General features: G+C 52.6%; 1 protein-coding gene across 2 annotated transcripts in view; it reads right to left on the bottom strand.

Moving 5' to 3' along the window:
- Window positions 1-19155, bottom strand: part of ANXA11 (annexin A11) — a 43859-nt gene that overhangs the window by 6804 nt on the left and 17900 nt on the right. Inside the window, exons 1-11 of one of the 2 annotated variants that reach the window (XM_007464212.1) lie at window positions 12104-12194; window positions 11374-11436; window positions 9702-9814; window positions 8375-8761; window positions 6979-7066; window positions 6637-6731; window positions 5897-6010; window positions 3799-3889; window positions 3335-3414; window positions 3146-3202; window positions 1346-1439 (exon numbers count right to left, since the gene is read on the bottom strand). In XM_007464212.1, coding sequence (XP_007464274.1) covers window positions 1346-1439; window positions 3146-3202; window positions 3335-3414; window positions 3799-3889; window positions 5897-6010; window positions 6637-6731; window positions 6979-7066; window positions 8375-8761; window positions 9702-9814; window positions 11374-11436; window positions 12104-12173 — 1252 coding nt within the window. In that variant the 5' untranslated portion in view covers window positions 12174-12194. Of the gene's footprint in view, window positions 1-1345; window positions 1440-3145; window positions 3203-3334; window positions 3415-3798; window positions 3890-5896; window positions 6011-6636; window positions 6732-6978; window positions 7067-8374; window positions 8762-9701; window positions 9815-11373; window positions 11437-12103; window positions 12195-19155 lie in introns of those variants that run through there. The other variant, XM_007464211.1, reaches the window with a different exon arrangement.

Raw genomic sequence — 19155 nt, 5'->3', positions numbered from 1 at the left:
GCCCCTCCCCCCTTCCACTGACACAGCAGGAACAAACCCCGTGATATCCCTGACTCCTTTCTCTCTCTCACACTCCACATCCAGTTCATTGGCAAACAGGGCCAGAATCTGAGCGCTTCTTGCCACCTGACCCTGCCAGCTGGTCCCGGCCACCGTCACTTCTCCCCTGGATTTACTGTGGCAGCCTCCTAACTGGTTTCCTGCTCTGCCATTGATCCCTTCTCTCTTCTCAACACAACAGCCAGGACGCTCACAGAACCTAAGTCAAATCACATCTCTCCTTCACTCAGAGCCCTCCAATGGCCTCCTGTTTTATTCAGGGTAAACACCTAAGTCCATGCAATTGTCATCAGGGATTCCTACCGTCTCTGACCTCACCTCCTCCTATGCTCACTCACTCCATCTACTCCACCTCACCAGCCCCCTTCACTGTTTCTCGGTTGCACTGGGAACCCCATGCTCAGGGCCTTTGCACCTGCAACTCCTCCATGTTTGTTTGTTTGTTTTGCTGTACACAGGCCTCTCACTGTTGTGGCCTCTCCTGTTGAGGAGCACAGGCTCTGGACGCGCAGGCTTAGCGGCCATGGCTCATGGGCCCAGCCGCTACGTGGCATGTGGGATCCTCCCGGACTGGGGCACGAACCCGTGTCCCCTGCATCGGCAGGCGGACTCTCAACCACTGCGCCACCAGGGAAGCCCCCTTCATGTTTTTAACTCAAATGTCATTACCCCAGTGAGGAATGCCCCCAGCACCCTCCGACACCTTTATCACTTCCTATCCCAGTTTCCAACTTTATAATTCTTCTCTAAAGATTTACCAACTGGTACAGATTGTATCTGATTTTTGTTTACTGCCGGGCTCCCCAAACAAGGTGAACCCCCTGAGAACAGAGATTCTGCAGTGCCGTTCCCTACACCTACTCCATGACCTGGCACGTGGCAGGAGCTCAGTTTATATTTGTTGAAGGAATGAGTAAATAAGTGTTACTTAGTACTATTAATTGTGATGTTTATTTTTTTATGCCACACTTTGGAAACCACTGGGTCAGGTGCTCTTGAAGGCTCTCTCAACTCTTAATATTCCACATTCTAGCAGGTAAAGATACCAGCCAACAGGAGGCTCCCATTTCTCTAACTTCCTCCCTTGCTTTCCTCCAGAACGGGAGGCTTGCAGACTCAGGAAACCCGCTGATAATATCTTTTAAATCTCCACCAGGGGGCTCTTTCAAGGAAGTGAGAGGCCCATGCAGAGCAGAACTGCTAAGTAAGTGTTCCTGCAAGCTGTTTCCTGCCATACCTCATCTGACCTCATTACCTGGCTGCAGGGAGGCCGGGACTGACTTACCTGCCACCAGGTGGGCCCGGCTCCGGGAGCACAGAACTGCATTGAACTTGGACTCGTCTGTTCCGAGGCGATTCTCTCCAGCTGCATAGAGCTCCTGGACAAAAGAGGGACAGATAGACATGCAATGCAGACCTCACCCCAGACTCCAGGCCCAGGTCACCGAGGAGAGCTGGGCAGAGTCTCCAGGCCCTACAAGCCCAGAGGGGAGGCAAAGGGGGGCAGGGCCCCAGCTGAGCTCCATTCACTACACTGAAGTAGACACCATCCACACATCCTCTCACTAAGCCAGGAGAGCCAAGGCCGCTGGGGCCCAGGACAGGCAAGGAACAGCTTTAACCCAACCACGGGAGCAGCAGCACAGAGGACAACGTGGGCTTGAGTCTTAGCTCTTCTACCCACTTGCCGCGGACCCAAGGCAGGCCACGGCCCTCTCTGAACTTCAGTTTCCTCGTCTCTAAAACGCGAAGTTTGGATTCGATTCGGGGTCACGAACCTGAAAGCCCAAAGGGGCCAGCTGGGTAACTTAAATGCAGGAATCAGGCCAGCTGTAAGGCCAGAGTGGTGGGGACCACAGGGGCCATGCAGAGAGGTAGTTACTTCTCAGCCGAGTACATGACAGAGGAACGAGGCTCACAGCTGCCTGATCCATTTTTCATGAGGAACCAGAAACCCAGATATCTACGTGAAATTTCTCAATCTTTAAAAGCAGTTTCCCTATCTATAAGCGGGAACACATGAGACAATAATTATAACAACAATTGATAGATAGCAGTTATGGATGTGGGATTTTATGTGATAGGTGCTTGCCTGCTGTTTCACTGCATACACCAGTAATGTTTGCAAATGGGGAGAATTTGCACTTTCCTGTTCGGTTTTTGAAGGTTTGAGCCCCAATCTATTTGCCAATTTGCAACCCTTGTGCCAGATGGCTCAAAAGTGCCTTCCAGGCCTCAGATAGCAGCTCTTGGACCTAAAGGCACTTATACTTGAGGGCAGAAGGTGGCCACCAGGGGCTCAGAGACCCCACAGGTCGAGGTGAAGCCGAGCAGGTCCAGAACTAGGAAGGCAGAGCAGTAGGCACGAGACCCTGCAACCAAGGCACCTTCCTGCCTCAGCTGGGAAAAGTCCTGGACAGGAAACAGGAACAGGAAGACCCCCACTGGGGCAAGAGCTGGAGCCCAGGACTTTGGGGATATCCAGCCCTGAGTCCAGTTATAGGAATGGGTGTCCCAAGCCAGGGAGACGTTAAGTGAGCAGTCTGGGACAAGGTCTGGGCACAGAGAGTGAGCCCTTGCCCAGACTCTGCCTCCAGGTTTCTCTGGACACAATGCTCAACCTCTCTGGGCCTCAGTGTCCTTACCTGGAAAGCAAATGGGCCAGACCAGAAGAGTGGTTCTCTTCCAGCCCTTACAAGAGGGCACTACAGAAGTCCTCTGACATATGACAGAGACAAGGAGCCTACTGGCAGCTCCTGGTGAATGCAGTGCCCTGGGGGGCGGGAGCAGTGAGGTGGGGAGAGGCACGGCCAGCTCCATCCCACCTGGAAGCCGGGGTTCTCTCCAGACAGAACTGCTATGGTCTGAATTCATTAGTGGGAAACCCAAACTCCTCTGGAGAGGCACTCGGACTCCTGAACCAGGAGAGGAAACAGCCAGAGACTGTTCCCCTGCGAAACTCATAGCATCTGGAATCCACCCCTTATCTGTTGCTCTTTCAATCCCAGAACCGCTCCCCTGTGACACAAGAAAGTGGAAGACACTCCCCTGCTCAGGAAGCCAGGTGAGCGGCCACCACACTCACCTGCACATCTCTCTGCACGAGCGTCATGTCCACGTTTGTGCTTTCATCCCGGTTTCCCTGAAAGGAAGCAGGCTGTGAGGTCAAGGTCACTCCTTGGAGTCGCACCCCTCCCTCCCTGTTCCTCCTCCCCACGGCCCAGAGATCCACCTCTTCCTGCTGTGGGCCCGATCTCTGCCCTGGGAAAGGTACCTGAGAGAGAGAGATGAGGAGCCGCTGGAAGTGCCCTGATGTGTCGCTCCGAATGGCCTCCTCCAGGGCCTTTTTGAATTCTAAAAAGGAGACACAGGAAAGAAAGGGCCGCCCTGTAGCCCAGTGGACCAAGCTGCGCACTGCACACAGTTAACAGTGGGCACTGGCATGAGGAGACAGGTGGCCCTCGTGGCCCCCAGGAACAAACAACTGGAGATCAGGAGGGGCTGTGACTCCTGGGCTGACCTGGCGCCAACCTCGCCCAGGAGGTTTTCCCCAGCCCCTCAGTCACCTGCTCCTGTGTAAACAGCAGGCAGGGCTGGGTCTGGGAGGGAATCCCAGTGTGTTGGAGGTGGCGGGAGATAAGGAGGCCAGGAAGGAAGAGTGGCCCTGGGAGAGGGTGTGGCCAAGGCCCTAAAAGCACAGGGATCTGCAAGGGGCAGAGGGCCCGGGGCCAGCCTAACCTGTCTTGTAGACTCTGTTCAATTCCCGGATGTGCTCATTGCTGCGGGAGGCCAGGATCTCGATCAGGCAGGCTTCATCAGTGCCTGCCCCCTGGGAGGCAGAGGGCACAACAAAGCACAGGCTTGTTACAGCCTCCTCCTTGGCACTCAGGATCCCCCGGGGCACAAACCCCAGAGACAGAGGCCACAGACACAGACTCGCCCATCGTGCCGCTGCTGCTGCTGCCCGGGTCTGAAGCAGCCAGCCTCCCCTCTGCAGTCCCAGGAAAGTACCAGTAATGACAGCAACATGGTGATAAGTAGAGATCACGGGAAGGAACATCCCCATTACACCCGCCAGGACACTGAGAATTAGAGAAGTGTAGTAACCTGTCCAAGGCCACACAGTAAAGGGTGGGGTTGAGAGGTGGACCTGGATCTGTTTTATTCCAAGTCCAGCCCATGAATGAGAGGAGAAGCAACTGAGAAAATGGGTTTAAAGCGAGAGCATGACATGTGGGAAAACGTGAGTCCTAGAGTGGACCGTGGAGCATCTGGAGACACCTAGGAGAAGGCAACAACATTGAGGATGGAAGAGATGACCGAGTCAGGGACAGTGAAGAGGCAGAGGACAGGGTCAGTAGCCTGGTTTCTATGTCAGGTTGAATCTTGGTTCTGCTGGTCACTAGCTGTGTGACCTTGGGCATGTCACTTCACCGCTCTGTGCCTCAGGTTCCTTGACCGTAAAATGGAAGTGATACTGCAGGCAGACAGAGTAGGGTGTCCCCAGAACAAGAGAACCAGGAATGGCTTTCTTGACATAAGAGAAACCATTTTTAGCCTAAGCTATCTTGTGATCTAAGCCTGGCCACAGTACTTGCCCTTAAGGGAACAAAAGAACGACAGGAAAGATAACAAATCAGATGTAAAGACTCCCAGCTCTGTTTCAATGGTAAAGACTAGCCTGAAGCACTTTCTTGAGCTGTTGGCAGAATTTAAACCCCCTTGGGCACTCAACCACCAAATCAACTGGAACCTAAGGGATGAAGAGGTTGGCCTTTTCAAGTTTGGACTCTGTGGACCACCCAAGCCCCTTCATGAATATGCATGTGCCTTTAGCTTAAAACGTCCCCAATTTTGCAGTTCCGGGAGATACGGCTTTGGGAAAGATCCCCAATGTTCTTACTTGCTGCAAGTAATAAATCTTTCCTTGTCTCGCTCTTTGGCTTGGCTGGGTCTCTTGACAGCCACAAAAAGGCGAACCCAGTTTCAGGTAACGTCTTCGTGGGGGCAAGAAAAGTCACTGTGCCTATCAGGCCCCTGAGGAATGTTAGATTCCTTCTGTGGCACCTGCTCAGTTCACAAGGACTCCCCTGTCTGTGGGTGCGGCCCCTCCCCATCCACAGGACACCTGCTGGGGGTCTTGGGAGCCACAGGACTGTACAAAACGTGCAGGACCCTCCGCTTGGTCATAACTGATTGAACTAGGGGGATACTAAACCCAAACGAAGCCCATCAGAACCTGCCCCCATTTGGAATTTGAACCAAGGGACAGCTGGCCTCTTCTGTAGCTGGATCTCTGACAGGTACATGGAGAGGGGTCGACAGGGATGCTGTGCCAAGGAAGGAGAGGCACAGAAGCAGATGAAAGAATGAAGCAGACACTCAAGAAGCAGCAGAGACGAGAGAGAAAGTCTGCCGGGCCCCCGGCCCTCTCCAAGCCAGGCTGCTGTTCTGCTTAAGCTCCTCAAGTATGTTTCTGTTATCTGCTAACAACAGAGTCCTAATGAATGAGGATACAATCCACACCTCCCACTCTTCATTGCATCACTAGCTCCCTCTGCAACCCCAGCTCCCCAGCTCCCCAGCTCCCACCGTGTTTTTAAGGTGGAGAGACTTAGATGCTCCCTGATGACGAATAACGCCTCATTTGCCTCTTGGGGGGAGCCACCAGAAGTTCCCCTTTCTACAGCACTTGGACTCCAACCGGGAGGGTCCAGGAGCTGTGCTGACAACAGTAGCTAATAAGCGAGTGAAGACATACCACGTGATCCAGGCCTTTCCCGGGGCTGTATGCCCACACAGGCGCGCGTGCGCGCGCACACACACACACACACACCTTGATGGCTTCCTTTATCTCATAAGCATCAAAGAGGACCGGGGTCTTCATCAGGGCCAAGATTGTCTTCTCAAAGTTTCCTGACAGTTCAGATTTCAGATCTTTGATCAAATCCTGATTGGACATTCAGACAAACAAACAAAACCTATTTTGAGAATCCATAGGAGGTGACCAATAGGGACAATATCCCAGATCCAGGGACCAGCAGCATCTGCAGAAGAGCCAAACCTCAGGCCCCAGCCAGACCTGCAGAATCAGAGCTTGCATTCAAACCAGATTCCCAGGGGACACATGGCCATTAAAGTAGGAGAGGCACCGGGCCAGAACACTAGCCTATATGTACCCAGTGGTTACCTGTCTAAAGATCTGAAAGCCCCCCAAATCAAAATACGGCCCCCGTGCATTTGTTCAGTACTTAAAGCCTCTTCCTTCAAAGGGAAATAACTTGTCCACGGTCTTGGTGAGTCGTGGCACAGCCAGGCTGGAACCCAAATTCCTGGGCGCCTCTCATCAAACCTCAGTGCCCTGTGGACTCTGGAATTTCTCCTTCAGAGCATCCTTTGCTTCTAGAAGATGCCATCAGCTGAGAGACAGCAGGAAATGCCCTAATGTGCCTTATGGTTTGTCCAGGAGATCTAGACCCACTAGTCCCCAAGGAAAAGCAGGAGTAGGGCTGTGCTAGAGGATATGCCTTAATTCAGGAGGGACCCCCAACCCCCCGCCATCTTGCCAACACTCACCTTCCCATAAGCTGTCTTGAAGGACAGGAGGATCTGCTGCCGCTGCTTGTTGGAGCGACTCCCCAGGCAGTCAGTGATGGCCTGCTCATCAGTCCCTGGAGGAAGGAGAGGTGGGAGTGGGCAGGGCTGGGGGTCGTGGGGATGCTCTGCGGCTACAGACTTTCCTGGCCTGGGTCTTACAATTCTCCTGGGCATCCCAACTGCACCCCCGTATCCACCTTCTCTTCCTCCACCACTGGCGCCAGGCTGCCTCCACCCAGCGACCCCAGCCCACAGAGCCACTGTGTAACTGCCTAGGGAGTCGGGGGGTGATTAGGACTCGCGCCACTTGGGGTCTCTCACCAAAGCCCTTCATGGCCTTCCGCAGGACCTCGGCGTCTCGCAGGGGGTCAAACCCAGGAGCATCTGTGATGGTGCCTCGGTTTCCAAACTGCTCAGACAGACAGACAGACAGTAAGAATGCTATATCCCCCAGATGTGAGACTGCCTGCCCCAGACTCTGGAAATGACCTTTCCTCTAAAACTTGGGGTACCTGAAGGAGCCTGCAATCAACAGCACAGGGGACTCGACATTGAGTTGGCCTAATATGACCATCACCTGTCCTGGCACTGAAACGTCTGCCTGGCTCCCGTGGCTAGGAGCCCACCTAGAGCTGAGTCCTGATGCTGAAAATCTACCCTATGCCCGGGTCCTCCAGGCCTGGGTCCGGGCTCCTGATGAAGGGGAGGCCTCGGGAACAGGGGTGCGGCCTCTCCTCAAGGCCTCAGCACCACAGCACACATCAGGGCTTCCCTAACGGGCCTGCTTAGTCCATCTTTGTGCACACGAGAAACAGGTGTTCCCTCTGGGATGCAGGTGTCCAGCCTTCACAATGGTACACGCAGCCCAGCTACCTCTTGGACTAGTTCTCGTTTCCCGGCACTGTTTTCTGTACTCTACGACCCGCTTGCCTGCTGGACTCCTTCCTGACATGACAGCTACACTCCAAGCAAACCTGATTTTTCCTGCCGAAACTCTCCCTTGGTGGATTATCTAGTACAAACTGGTTTTAACAGAGTTAAGGAGATAAGCTGAGAGAAAAGAATAAGGGGGAAGGCAGAGAGGGAGGATGCAGAGCAGGGCAGGGGTAGGGGGATGTGTGGGTGTGAGGGAGGGAGGGGATGGACCCTCTGACTAAAGATAGTAGTCAACCACATACCACTAGCCCTGAGCTTGGCTGGTTTGGCTGTGTAACCATGACAATGAATTCTAGGCTCTGCAAACATGAACTGCTCTCCTAAACGAGCCAAGAGCAGCCCTGAAAGAACTGCCAACAATCTTCCCTACCCAAAGGAGCTGGTTTTAAGAATCCTCTGAAGCTAGTCTGGGAGGGCACATCCAGGGGATTGAAAACTAAGAGCCATTGGGCAAAGGCCTTGAGACCAGTCCTTACAAAACCCAGGCAGTAAATAACACCGGACGAATGAAGAGTACCTGGAGGCACTCAGACCCAACTCCCACAGGGACCATCTAACAAGCTGGACAAAGAGGGTAGCTCCTTAGGTCCTCAGGTGTACAAATAGGGGATGGGGAGTCTGTGAGGAAGTGACACTGAAAACTACAAGTTAGAGCTGGAGGACCTAGTTCTCCCCCATCTCCTGCACAGTCCCCAGCCCTGCTGGCAGAGGACTCTGGGCCACATGTCTTGGGCCCTTGGAGCCAGGCCTGGACAGAGAGTAGCACAAAGTTGGCACTCACCTGGGCTGGGGGCACAGCAGGGGTGACGGTCCCGGACCCAGAGTACCCTGGGTAGCTTGGCACCGGCTGCTGTCCCGGAGGTGGCATTGGCGACTGCCCAGGGTAGGTCATGGGCGGCTGTCCAGGGTAGGCCCCCGAGGGCTGCTGCCCAGGGGGCGGCATGGGCTGGCCTGACACAGGGGCCCCTGGGTATGGCGGATACGAGGGCATCCCAGAGGGTGGGTTTCCTCCAGGGGGCGGGTACATTCCATATGGAGGAACAGGCTGCTGGGCGGAAGGGGAATGCCCAAAACCCCCCGGGGGGACGGGAGGGTAACCGCCCCCAGGGGCCCCCGGGTACAGGTTTGGCACGTTGGCTCCTCCGAATGTCCCGGACATGTTGGCAGCCTGAAAGTCCACGAAGCAAGAGCCTTAGACTAACAGCCCCTGAGGGGCACAGCCATACTCCGCCCATCTGCCCTTCCCCGCCCTGAGCCCTGCAGTGGGCACCCAGGAGCCACACTCAGCTCAAGCCAAGTCCGAGCACCACCGGCTTCTCAGCAAGGCCCACCTTGCCCACCCACCTTGTCCCACACGCCCTCTACCTGCACTGCTGACCCCCTTTACCTGCCCTGTGCCCAAAGAACCCACACTTGCTCTAATACCACACCGTTTCCTTATGCTACTGTCTGTCTCTTCCCAGTGGATGGTAAGCACTCCCAGGCTGGGGTTTTTCTATCTCCAGTGCCTAGAATGGGCCTGGCGCAAATTAGACTGTGGAGTGGCTACACCGCTTACATTGAGCATACATTTGTTTGTAGATGATGAAATATGCTATTTTACAAGCAAATCAACAAAAGTAGCATGTGTGCCTGTGCTACCGGGCACCTGCTGCCAGGCCCAACCAGGAGAGTCATCCACGTGTACCAACAGCCCCCGCATGCATGTGGCCACCCGCACATGGCACATGCATGCACACACAGGTGCACACCCTCACCCCTCTATCCCTACGCTGAGCTCATACAGAAGGTGCTCGATGCATACTCCACGAAGGCCCCACCCCTACCCAATCCCCCAGAGCTGAAAGGGACCTGGAAGACCATGTGGCCCAATGCATTCCCCCACCGCTCATTTTACAGACGGGAAAATCAAGATGCAGAGAGGGACAGTGAGCCAGTGAGAGCCCTGATGGAAACCATCATGTCCTAAGATATAGCTTGACACCCTCGGCGCCCACAGATACGCACGCGCACACCCCCCACCCGACGCCACAGAAGCCAGCAGCCTTTCTCCCTCTGGCCACACCGGTGTGGCCCCTGGGGCAGCCCAACAGGAGGGCTGGACTCACCATTCCCGAGAGGTAGTCCTGGTTGAACTGCCCTGCGTAGGTGGCCACGTTATCCAGCCCGATGGGGGGCATGTTGGGTGGTGGGTAGCCAGCACCTCCCCAGGCACCGCCACCTGAAAGCAACACCAGGCCTGTCGGCGCCCCTGCGGCTCCCCAGCAGGACAAGGCAGAGATACCAAGCTCCCAGGTGATCGGAGGGGAAGCCAAGCAGAGCCGCGGACAGTCCTATATAGACCACACGGCAAACACTTGGGCAACAAAGTCTAGCCAGATCCCGCTGCCAGAGGAAGGGAGGAGGGAACCTTCAATTCGGTGTTCAGCAAACACTCCCAAGACCCTCTGTGGGTATTAAGGTAGGAGGGCCAAGGGCAGACCTGCCCTCCTGGGCTCACCCCTATGGAGTGGGAGTACAGACATAAAGACAGGTCACTCGGGGACACTGTGCCAAGCCCAGGGCAGCGGCAAGCTCAGGGATCACTGAGAGTCCACAGTGATGGAGAACCATGGCGGGGGCGGGTGGGCGTCGGGGTGGGGTGTCCTGCCCATCTGGCTGTGGGCTGTCATCACGAGTCTGTAAGGGGCAGGGAGAGGCAGGATGACAGGACGGAGGGAGACAGGGCTCGGTTATGGAAAACAGACACCTGTCCTTGTCAGGGGACAACAGGGGAACAGCAGTAAAGACCCCTAGCTCTGAAACCATCAGGACCGGGGTATGTGCCCCGGGGCAAGGCACTCAACCACCCTGGCTCAGTTTCCTCAGGTGAAGTGGGGATAATTAGTGTTTGCCTCAAATTGCTGTGAGGAGGATTAAGAGAGTTAATGCTGGGCAGGGCTTAGCTGGGAGCCCGGTGAGCATTCATATGTTACAGCTGTCACCATGACAAGCAGCACGGCAGCACCAGCACGGCAGCTAGCATCATCCTGCGGGCTGTTGGCCTGTTAGATGTAGGCCTGTCCATGACAGCGAAAAGGCCCTGAGGGCCTCGTGTTTGGCTTTCCAGCCCCAGGGCTTCCAGGATACTCAGGACGGAGCTCTCCCGGAATCGCCCGCCTGCTCCCTCTCTTGCTGCTCAGGTGATGACAGAGGTGGCAGTGGTAGGATACGGGTGCCTGACCAGCTGGCACAGCCTCCCTGCTATCGGGCCACAGGAGCAGCTGCAGCAGTAACGTTTGACCCTTAGCAACTGCCTCCACTTCCTCCCTCCTGCAGGGGCCCTGCTGCTGGGAAGCCATACACCTTGAGCACAGGGCAAGAGAAGTGACGAGGGGCAATCATCACCTAGCAGTGCTCCAAAGGACACTGTGCCAGAGGCTTTACCTGGCTATCGTGTTCTTGTCTGGGCCAGCCCAGTGATGGAGACGCTTGAAGCCATTTGCAAAGGAGAAAATTGAGTCTCAGAGAACGGTACACGTTTGTCTGCTGCTATCAGCTAATAAGGCAAGAGATCGGGGCCTGGCCTGGTCCTGGCTTTCCAGAAGTGGCTTCAAACCCTGACCTCGCCTGGCCCCAAGGTCCAAGCTCTTCTCCAGCCCCTCCCCCGCCTGGCTGCACCGTGGGGGTCCGAAGAGAGCAAGGAAATAACTGGAAAACACCATCACTCCTCCCCTCTCCACTCCTGGGCCCTGAGCAGAGAGGGCGTTCCCTCCCTCGCCTGCCCCAGACCCTCATTACCTGGTGCAGCTGGCGGGTAGCCGCCTGCGGGCGGCGGGTAGCCTGGGTAGCTCATGGTTAGATCTGAAAGGAAAGAGGAAAGTGTGTTCAGGCTCTGCTGGGGTCTCTCACCAGTCTTACCAGAGAACAGTGTCAGCCGCAAGCTGGCCCTTGCAGGAGGAGCTGCATCAGGCCTGACCCATGGCGGGCAGCCCAGCTCACCCTGTACCTGCTGGGCCCCCGCCAGCAACAGCAACCAGGGGCATTACAGGATTCACCACCCATGAACCAGTGAGTTTCCCTGAAAACCCCTTTCACCCAAGCTCCATTCCCACTTCTGCTGACAAGGGATGCTTCTCCCACCTCATTCTCAGGGGAGTTCAGGTCTATTTGCCTGTATCTTCTTTATCACCATCCATCCAGCAACAGGGAAAGCCAGAGCCCCTATTTCCCTGTGCCCAACCTACAGACCCCAAGCTCTACACAGCGGCCTCCAAATTGGCTCTGCCCCCAACTACGGATTTTGTTCTCCAACCTCTGGTTCACCAGGCAGGGGAACGGGGTATGATATCATCATTCCTAGAAATAAGGAGAGACCTCAAGAGGGCTCATCTGATCCAGGATCCGGAATCAGGGCAAGTGAGGGAGCACAATCCTGTCCCTGCAGATGGGGCAGATGGAGCTCAGAAAGGTAAGTGACTTGCAGATCAGTAGTAAGGGAAGGAGAAAGGCCAGAACCTAGAGCTCTTACCTGTTGGTGATGGTGGGATGTCTGTTCTCACAAAGTCCCTCTGTGTACAGACCCCCCTGCCGTGTGTCATGTTAGCTGAACTGCCCAGGAGGGACACAGGTCCGCCGTAACACCACACACTGTCAGGCAACCTGCCTACTCTTGCTAGTCAGTGGCTGCTGCCGTTTGAGAGGCACCCAACAACCAGTGAGAGTGAGGAAACCTGTGGGCCTAACAATCGCACCTGCTGACCCTAGGCTACCTGCTCTCTTCTCACGCTGGGTCCCAAGCCAGTTCTCAGACAGCAGTGTGCATCAGAACCCCCTGGGGGCTTGTTAAACACCTGCTGGGCTCCGCCCACAGGGTTTGAGTCAGGAGAACCAAAATTTGCATTTCTAACTAGCTCCCAGGTAATGCTAATGGTCCAAGGACCCCACTTTGAGACGCTGTTATCCACCTACAAGACTCTGGTTGCCTCTTACAGCTACACTGGCGAACTAGGCATGCTGTTTCCAAGGAAGCTGAAGGGCTTCCTCAAGGTGCCACTGGTCCCCATGGCGTGGGTCTGGGTTCTCAGCTCTGTGGGCATGGTGATTTGTTTGGGTCAGTGGGTCCCACTGGTGACTGCAATGGGAGGCCAGATGATGGCCTAGTGACCTTGAAGAGAGCTAGAATTGGCGACCTGTGGTGTGGGCCAAAGGCCCTTTCCTAAGCACGCTGTCATGTGGTGACTGAGGTCCCTAGTGGTGCTTTCAGTCTGACCCATCTGCCAGAACCCTCAGATGTCATTGGTGAGGAGATACCCTGGGGAGGCAAATGATGGATGGGCCAGGAACTTTCTGATGGAAGAAAGAGAAACCGGCCCTCAGAAAAACAGGGGGAGCTGCAGTTGTGTTCCTGACACCTTTGTCTCTGGAGACCACCTCCCAGGGGAATGAGCCCAAAGGCCCATCCATAGTCGGATGGAAAAACAAAACAAAAAAGCTGGATACTACCCTGTTCCATATGCCAAAATAAAACTTCAGCCAGACCAAAGTTTAAGCATAAGAAGTAGCCCCTATCCGCAAAGATAAAATTAAATTTCTGCATAAGAAACACGTAACGAAAACAACATAAAGACAAGGGAAGTGACAAATTTGGGAAAAATGTTTTATGATAAGGAAAAGACCAATAACCGTTATAGAAACTCAAATGATGCAAACAATTACAGAAAAGGAACTACAGATATTCACCCTCACTAATATGCTGACTTGCCAGTTAAAAATAGAGATGTAGAAATTAAACATGACACACGCTTTGACTCAGAAGCTCTACTTCTAGAAGTCTGTTTCCCAGACACACTAAACTGCGGCATCTGCCACAACAGCAAGAAGGAACCCCCAAATATGCACCAGCAAGAGGTTGGTTAAGTAAATCAAACCGATCCACACGAGGGATACTCCGTAGCTTTTTTTAGAAATAGCCAGCTCTATAAGTGGTGATTTGAAATGATCACCATTATTAATCAAGGTGTAGTGCTGTGTGTATGCTAAGCTAACTTCGTTTTTAAAAAAGAAAATGTACAAATTTAGCGCTGTACGACCTTGAAGAGAGCTAGAATTGGCGACCTGTGGTGTGGGCCAAAGGCCCTTTCCTAAGCACGCTGTCATGTGGTGACTGAGGTCCCTAGTGGTGCTTTCAGTCTGACCCATCTGCCAGAACCCTCAGATGTCATTGGTGAGGAGATACCCTGGGGAGGCAAATGATGGATGGGCCAGGAACTTTCTGATGGAAGAAAGAGAAACCGGCCCTCAGAAAAACAGGGGGAGCTGCAGTTGTGTTCCTGACACCTTTGTCTCTGGAGACCACCTCCCAGGGGAATGAGCCCAAAGGCCCATCCATAGTCGGATGGAAAAACAAAACAAAAAAGCTGGATACTACCCTGTTCCATATGCCAAAATAAAACTTCAGCCAGACCAAAGTTTAAGCATAAGAAGTAGCCCCTATCCGCAAAGATAAAATTAAATTTCTGCATAAGAAACACGTAACGAAAACAACATAAAGACAAGGGAAGTGACAAATTTGGGAAAAATGTTTTATGATAAGGAAAAGACCAATAACCGTTATAGAAACTCAAATGATGCAAACAATTACAGAAAAGGAACTACAGATATTCACCCTCACTAATATGCTGACTTGCCAGTTAAAAATAGAGATGTAGAAATTAAACATGACACACGCTTTGACTCAGAAGCTCTACTTCTAGAAGTCTGTTTCCCAGACACACTAAACTGCGGCATCTGCCACAACAGCAAGAAGGAACCCCCAAATATGCACCAGCAAGAGGTTGGTTAAGTAAATCAAACCGATCCACACGAGGGATACTCCGTAGCTTTTTTTAGAAATAGCCAGCTCTATAAGTGGTGATTTGAAATGATCACCATTATTAATCAAGGTGTAGTGCTGTGTGTATGCTAAGCTAACTTCGTTTTTAAAAAAGAAAATGTACAAATTTAGCGCTGTACACACACACACACACACACACACACACCCATCCCTGGAATGTTAAACAAGAAACTGGGTAACACTGGTTGCCTCTGGAGGGGAAAACTGGAATAGAAATGAAGCTCACTGTTTATATTTGCATCTCTTGCCATATGCATGTATGCCAATTAAAAAAAAAAACTTTAAAAAAGGCCCAATTCAGGTGGGGATTTCTGAGCTCACTTGAGGCCGTGCTGTTCTTGCAAGATTTGAATAACTCACACAGGGTCCATTCAGTGCAAGGCAGCCCGGCTCTGAGCCTGGGGTTGGCAGTATTATATAAATATACCATGGGACTCGGACCTGAAGGGACTGCTAAGGTTCCCGGCCTGGGGCAGGACCGCAGGCCAGCCTCAGCCCGCTCACAGGGTGATGGCGCTCATTCCTGACGATGCCCCCAGGCCCCCCCATCTTCACCTCTCCCCAAGAGGCCACCTCCAGTCTTCCCCTCTTCTGAAAGAGCAGTCTCATTTTTCTCCCACCATTTCCTGCCTGAAATAGCTTCACGTCTGCGACCCACTCCGTTCTCCTTCTGAGCTCTCTGGGGAACCAAAGGCCCCAGGGGTGATTGGAGAGCACAGGGCATAGCTCCGCCCACCCCCCACCTCCCCGACGGGTAACACTTGGGTGTTCTGGACAATGGAGACGGGATGCTGATTCCTGTTAAATTTCTCTCTTCCATTCTGCCCATCGTCCCTCTAGCCTACTGAGATCTGCCATCCTGACCAACATCAAGCATCTTAGCACTCTCTCTCAGCTTTCTTTTACATCCACCGATTGGGAAAGCATGGCATTTGCATTCTTCCAGGCGAGTGATACAGAAAGAGCACTCCTGAACTGTCGCTGCCGACCACTTCCCAGCCCGACATCAGCCCACCCAGGACCATGTGGGTACAGGTGTTCAACCAGCTACCAGGCCACCTAACTCTACCACAGCCCGACACCTGTTTCCTCATCTTGTTCACAACAGTACAAAGAGGGCCTCCATCAAATGAGAATGCTAACACGTCACCCCGGGCCTAGAGCCCTCCAGCTTATCCGTCTAATAATCCCCAGGAGAAAAGCAAAGGCAGCCGGAGAGCCTGGTTCGACCTTCGGATGCCCTAGTGCCCACCTCGCCCCTTCCCAACGACCACATGTCCCAGATCAGCACGCAACTCTGACTCCCAACATCTACAGCCTTCCCCGCTTTTTTGAAAATTAAGGAATCTGCTCATGGCCCAGTTTTTGGGTAACTCTGGCCTCCACTGTTTCTCAAAAGAGGCCACCAGCAGGGCCCGCTGTCCTTGGCGAAGTCGGCCTGGCACGCTGGGGTGCCATATCCTGATTCAGAGGGGAGCTCGGGCAGGGCTTCGGGGGGAGGGCCTCATCTTCCCCTCCCAACTCTGTCCAACCCTCACTCTTCACGACAGAAGGGAACTCCCTGGGTTATAGTCCTGCAGATCTGCTTTCTCTGTGGCATCTACGAATATCACACCTCCTGGGATGACCAATGCCTTCCTCCTACTTCTGCCCTTTAAGAAGGAAAAAAGGTGCCTGGGTGGGATGCTTCACACAGTGGACAGGCCGGGATTCTGACAGGCTGGGCACATCCCCGTTCCACGTTGGCTCTGGTCAGAGCACTCCGTCTCGGGACTCACTGGAGAGGGCCTCCAAGTGCCGCAGGCAGCTGGCCTCTTCGGGGGCTGCTCCAGTTCCTAGAAACCAGCCTGCAGGGAACTTCCGGCCTCTGGTCCCGCTTCTCTTGGGGCACAATGCAGCACAGATACCACCCTTCCTTCCTCACTGGGACCATCTACCTGCACCCGTATGCCTGATTTCATCCAGCTGTGGCCCTCTCTGGCTAAACTGGTGCTTCTCAAACTTCAGTCTGCAAAACAGTCACCTGCTGGACTTGTGTTAACCCCGATTGTTGGGTCCTGCCGCCACAGTCTCTGCAAGGGTAGGTCTGAGACGTGCCCAAACATGCTGATGCTCCTTGACTCTGGTCTACACTTTCTGTAGCACTGCTTCAGCACGCGTGAGAATCACCTGGACAGCTTTTGCTAAAAGTGCCGAGGCTTTGGCCCCAATCGTTCTGGGCCCTTCAATCTGGAAAGGGTCCAAGAATCTGAAATGTAAACAAGCATCCCGTTCCCATCGCCAGGGATTTTTTTTCTTTTTTAAATTTATTTTTGGCTCCGTTGGGTCTTCGTTGCTACACACAGGCTTTCTCTAGTTGCGGTGAGCGGGGGCTACTCTTCGTTGCGGTGCGTGGGCTTCTCATTGTGGTGGCTTCTCTTGTTGTGGAGCACGGGCTCTAGGCAGGCAGGATTCAGTAGTTGTGGCGTGTGGGCTCAGTAGTTGTGGCTCGCTGGCTCTAGAGCATAGGCTCAGTAGTTGTGGCGCACGCGCTTAGTTGCTCCACAGCATGTGGGATCTTCCTGGACCAGGGCTCGAACCCGTGTCCCCTGCATTGGCAGGCGGACTCTTAACCACTGCACCACCAGGGTAGTCCTGCAGAAGTTCTGATGTAACTGATTCTGTGTTCCACACTCTAGGAAACAAACTTTCCTTTAAGGTACTTGGACACTTTCTTGCTTATTCTATCTAGCCTTTATTCCCAGCAGTAAGCTCTGAGGATAAACGCCAAACCTGGGCATCCCAGGATCCCATGAGACCAAGCCTCAGTTTCCTAGGTGAATGTTGAAAGCACACAGCAGGTACAGAGGGGGCTTCTCAGGGACTGTAAAATGGCCTGTTCCCTAAAACTGTGTACACGTACACAAGAATACCATTCAATTTCAAGGGCTCCGCAAAGGCCCTAGCCAGAGTCCCAAACACAGGAATCTAGAAATTGTTGTGTTGGGAGAAGAGGCAAAATCACCCCAGAACAAGAGGCACCTCACTACCCTGACCTAGCCACCCCCCCCATAACGGGGAGTCTTCTTGTTCCCCCACCCCCATAGTGAGAGATGGCAGTAAGGGCTGGGCGATGCACTATGCACATCTTCTGGTGTCCTGCCTCACTTCCAGGGACATGGAAGAAAAAGGATGGTGGCAGGGCCGTGCCTCACACAAGGATATAGCACTGTCCTCCCCAGAGGGCCAGGTGGGGACACAGCTTACAGCGGGCTAACACTGAGAGGAGGCAGAGACCTGGACGCGTCTCCCAGGGCCAGAAGTTGCACAGCCGTGAGACCTCCCACCCCAGTGCCCAGCAGCAAACCAAGAGGGCCTGGACTAGGGTGGACGCTTTCATGGGATGACCCCTCCACCGGCCTTCCCAGTCTGGGGGCTACAGTATTTATTTGTGCTAGTTTTTTAACATTAAATCCTCAATCTGTTTTTATGCGAAAATTTAAGTATAGAGTTTAAACTATGCAGCTCAGATGATCCTTGCTGATTTCTTTTTAAAAATAAAAGGAAGAGAAGACAAACTACAGAATGGAAGAAAATGTTTAAAAAGACACATCTGATAAAGGACTGTTATCCAAAATACAGAAGGAACTCTTAAAAACTCAACAACGAAGCGCACCTGAAACAAACACCACATTGTAAATCAACTATACCTCAATTAAAAAGAAAAAAAAAAAAGAAAACTCAATTAAAAAATGGCAAAAGACCTGAACAGATATTTTGCCAAATACATACAGATGGCAAAAAAGCATATGAAAAGATGCTCAACATCATACATCCTTAGGGAATTGCAAATTAAAATAACAATGAAATACTACTACACGCCTATTAGAATGGCCAAAACCCAAAACACTGATGACACCAAATGCTGATGAGGATGTGAAGAAACAGGAACTCATTCACTGCTGGTGGAAATGCAAAATGGTACAGCCACTTTGGAAGGCAGTTTGGCAGTTTCTTACAAACTAAACATACTTACTCTTAGCATATGACCCAGCAACAGCACTCCTTGGTATTTACCCAAAGCAGCTGAAGACACACGTGGACACAAAAACCTATACATGGATATTTATAGTTGCTTTCTTCATAACTGCCAAAACTTGGAAGCAACCAAAATGCCTTCAAAAGATGAATGGATAAACTGTGGTACATCCAGACCATGGAATATTATTCAGCAGTAAAAGAAATGAGCTATCAAGCCACGAAAAGACAGGGAGGAACCTTAAATGCATATTATTAAGTGAAAGAAGCCAGTCTGAAAAGGCTATGTACTGCACGATTCCAACTATATGTCATTCTAGAAGAAGTAAAACTGGAGAAGTTAAAAAAATCAGTGATTGCCAGGAGTCAGGGGGAGGAAGGGATGAATAGGCAGAGCACAAAGGATTTTTAAGACAGTGAAGCTATTCTGTACGACACTAAAATGGTGGATACATTAGTCAAAACCCATAGAATGTACCACACTAAGAGTGAACCCTAATGTAAACTATGGACTTTGGGTGATAATGCTGTGTCAATATAGGTTCATCAATTGTAACTCTGATGTGGGGCGATGATAGTGGCGGAGGTGGTGCTGTGAACCTAAAGCTGCTCTAAAAAATAAATCACATTTAAAAATAAAAAATAAAAGGAATACAAACACATTGTAGGGA

Source organism: Lipotes vexillifer, unplaced genomic scaffold (genome assembly GCF_000442215.2).
Source record: "Lipotes vexillifer unplaced genomic scaffold, Lipotes_vexillifer_v1.1 scaffold59, whole genome shotgun sequence".
Lineage (NCBI taxonomy): Eukaryota > Metazoa > Chordata > Mammalia > Artiodactyla > Lipotidae > Lipotes > Lipotes vexillifer.
The sequence above is the reverse complement of the archived record's forward strand: the minus strand, read 5'-3'. Positions and strand labels throughout refer to the sequence as shown.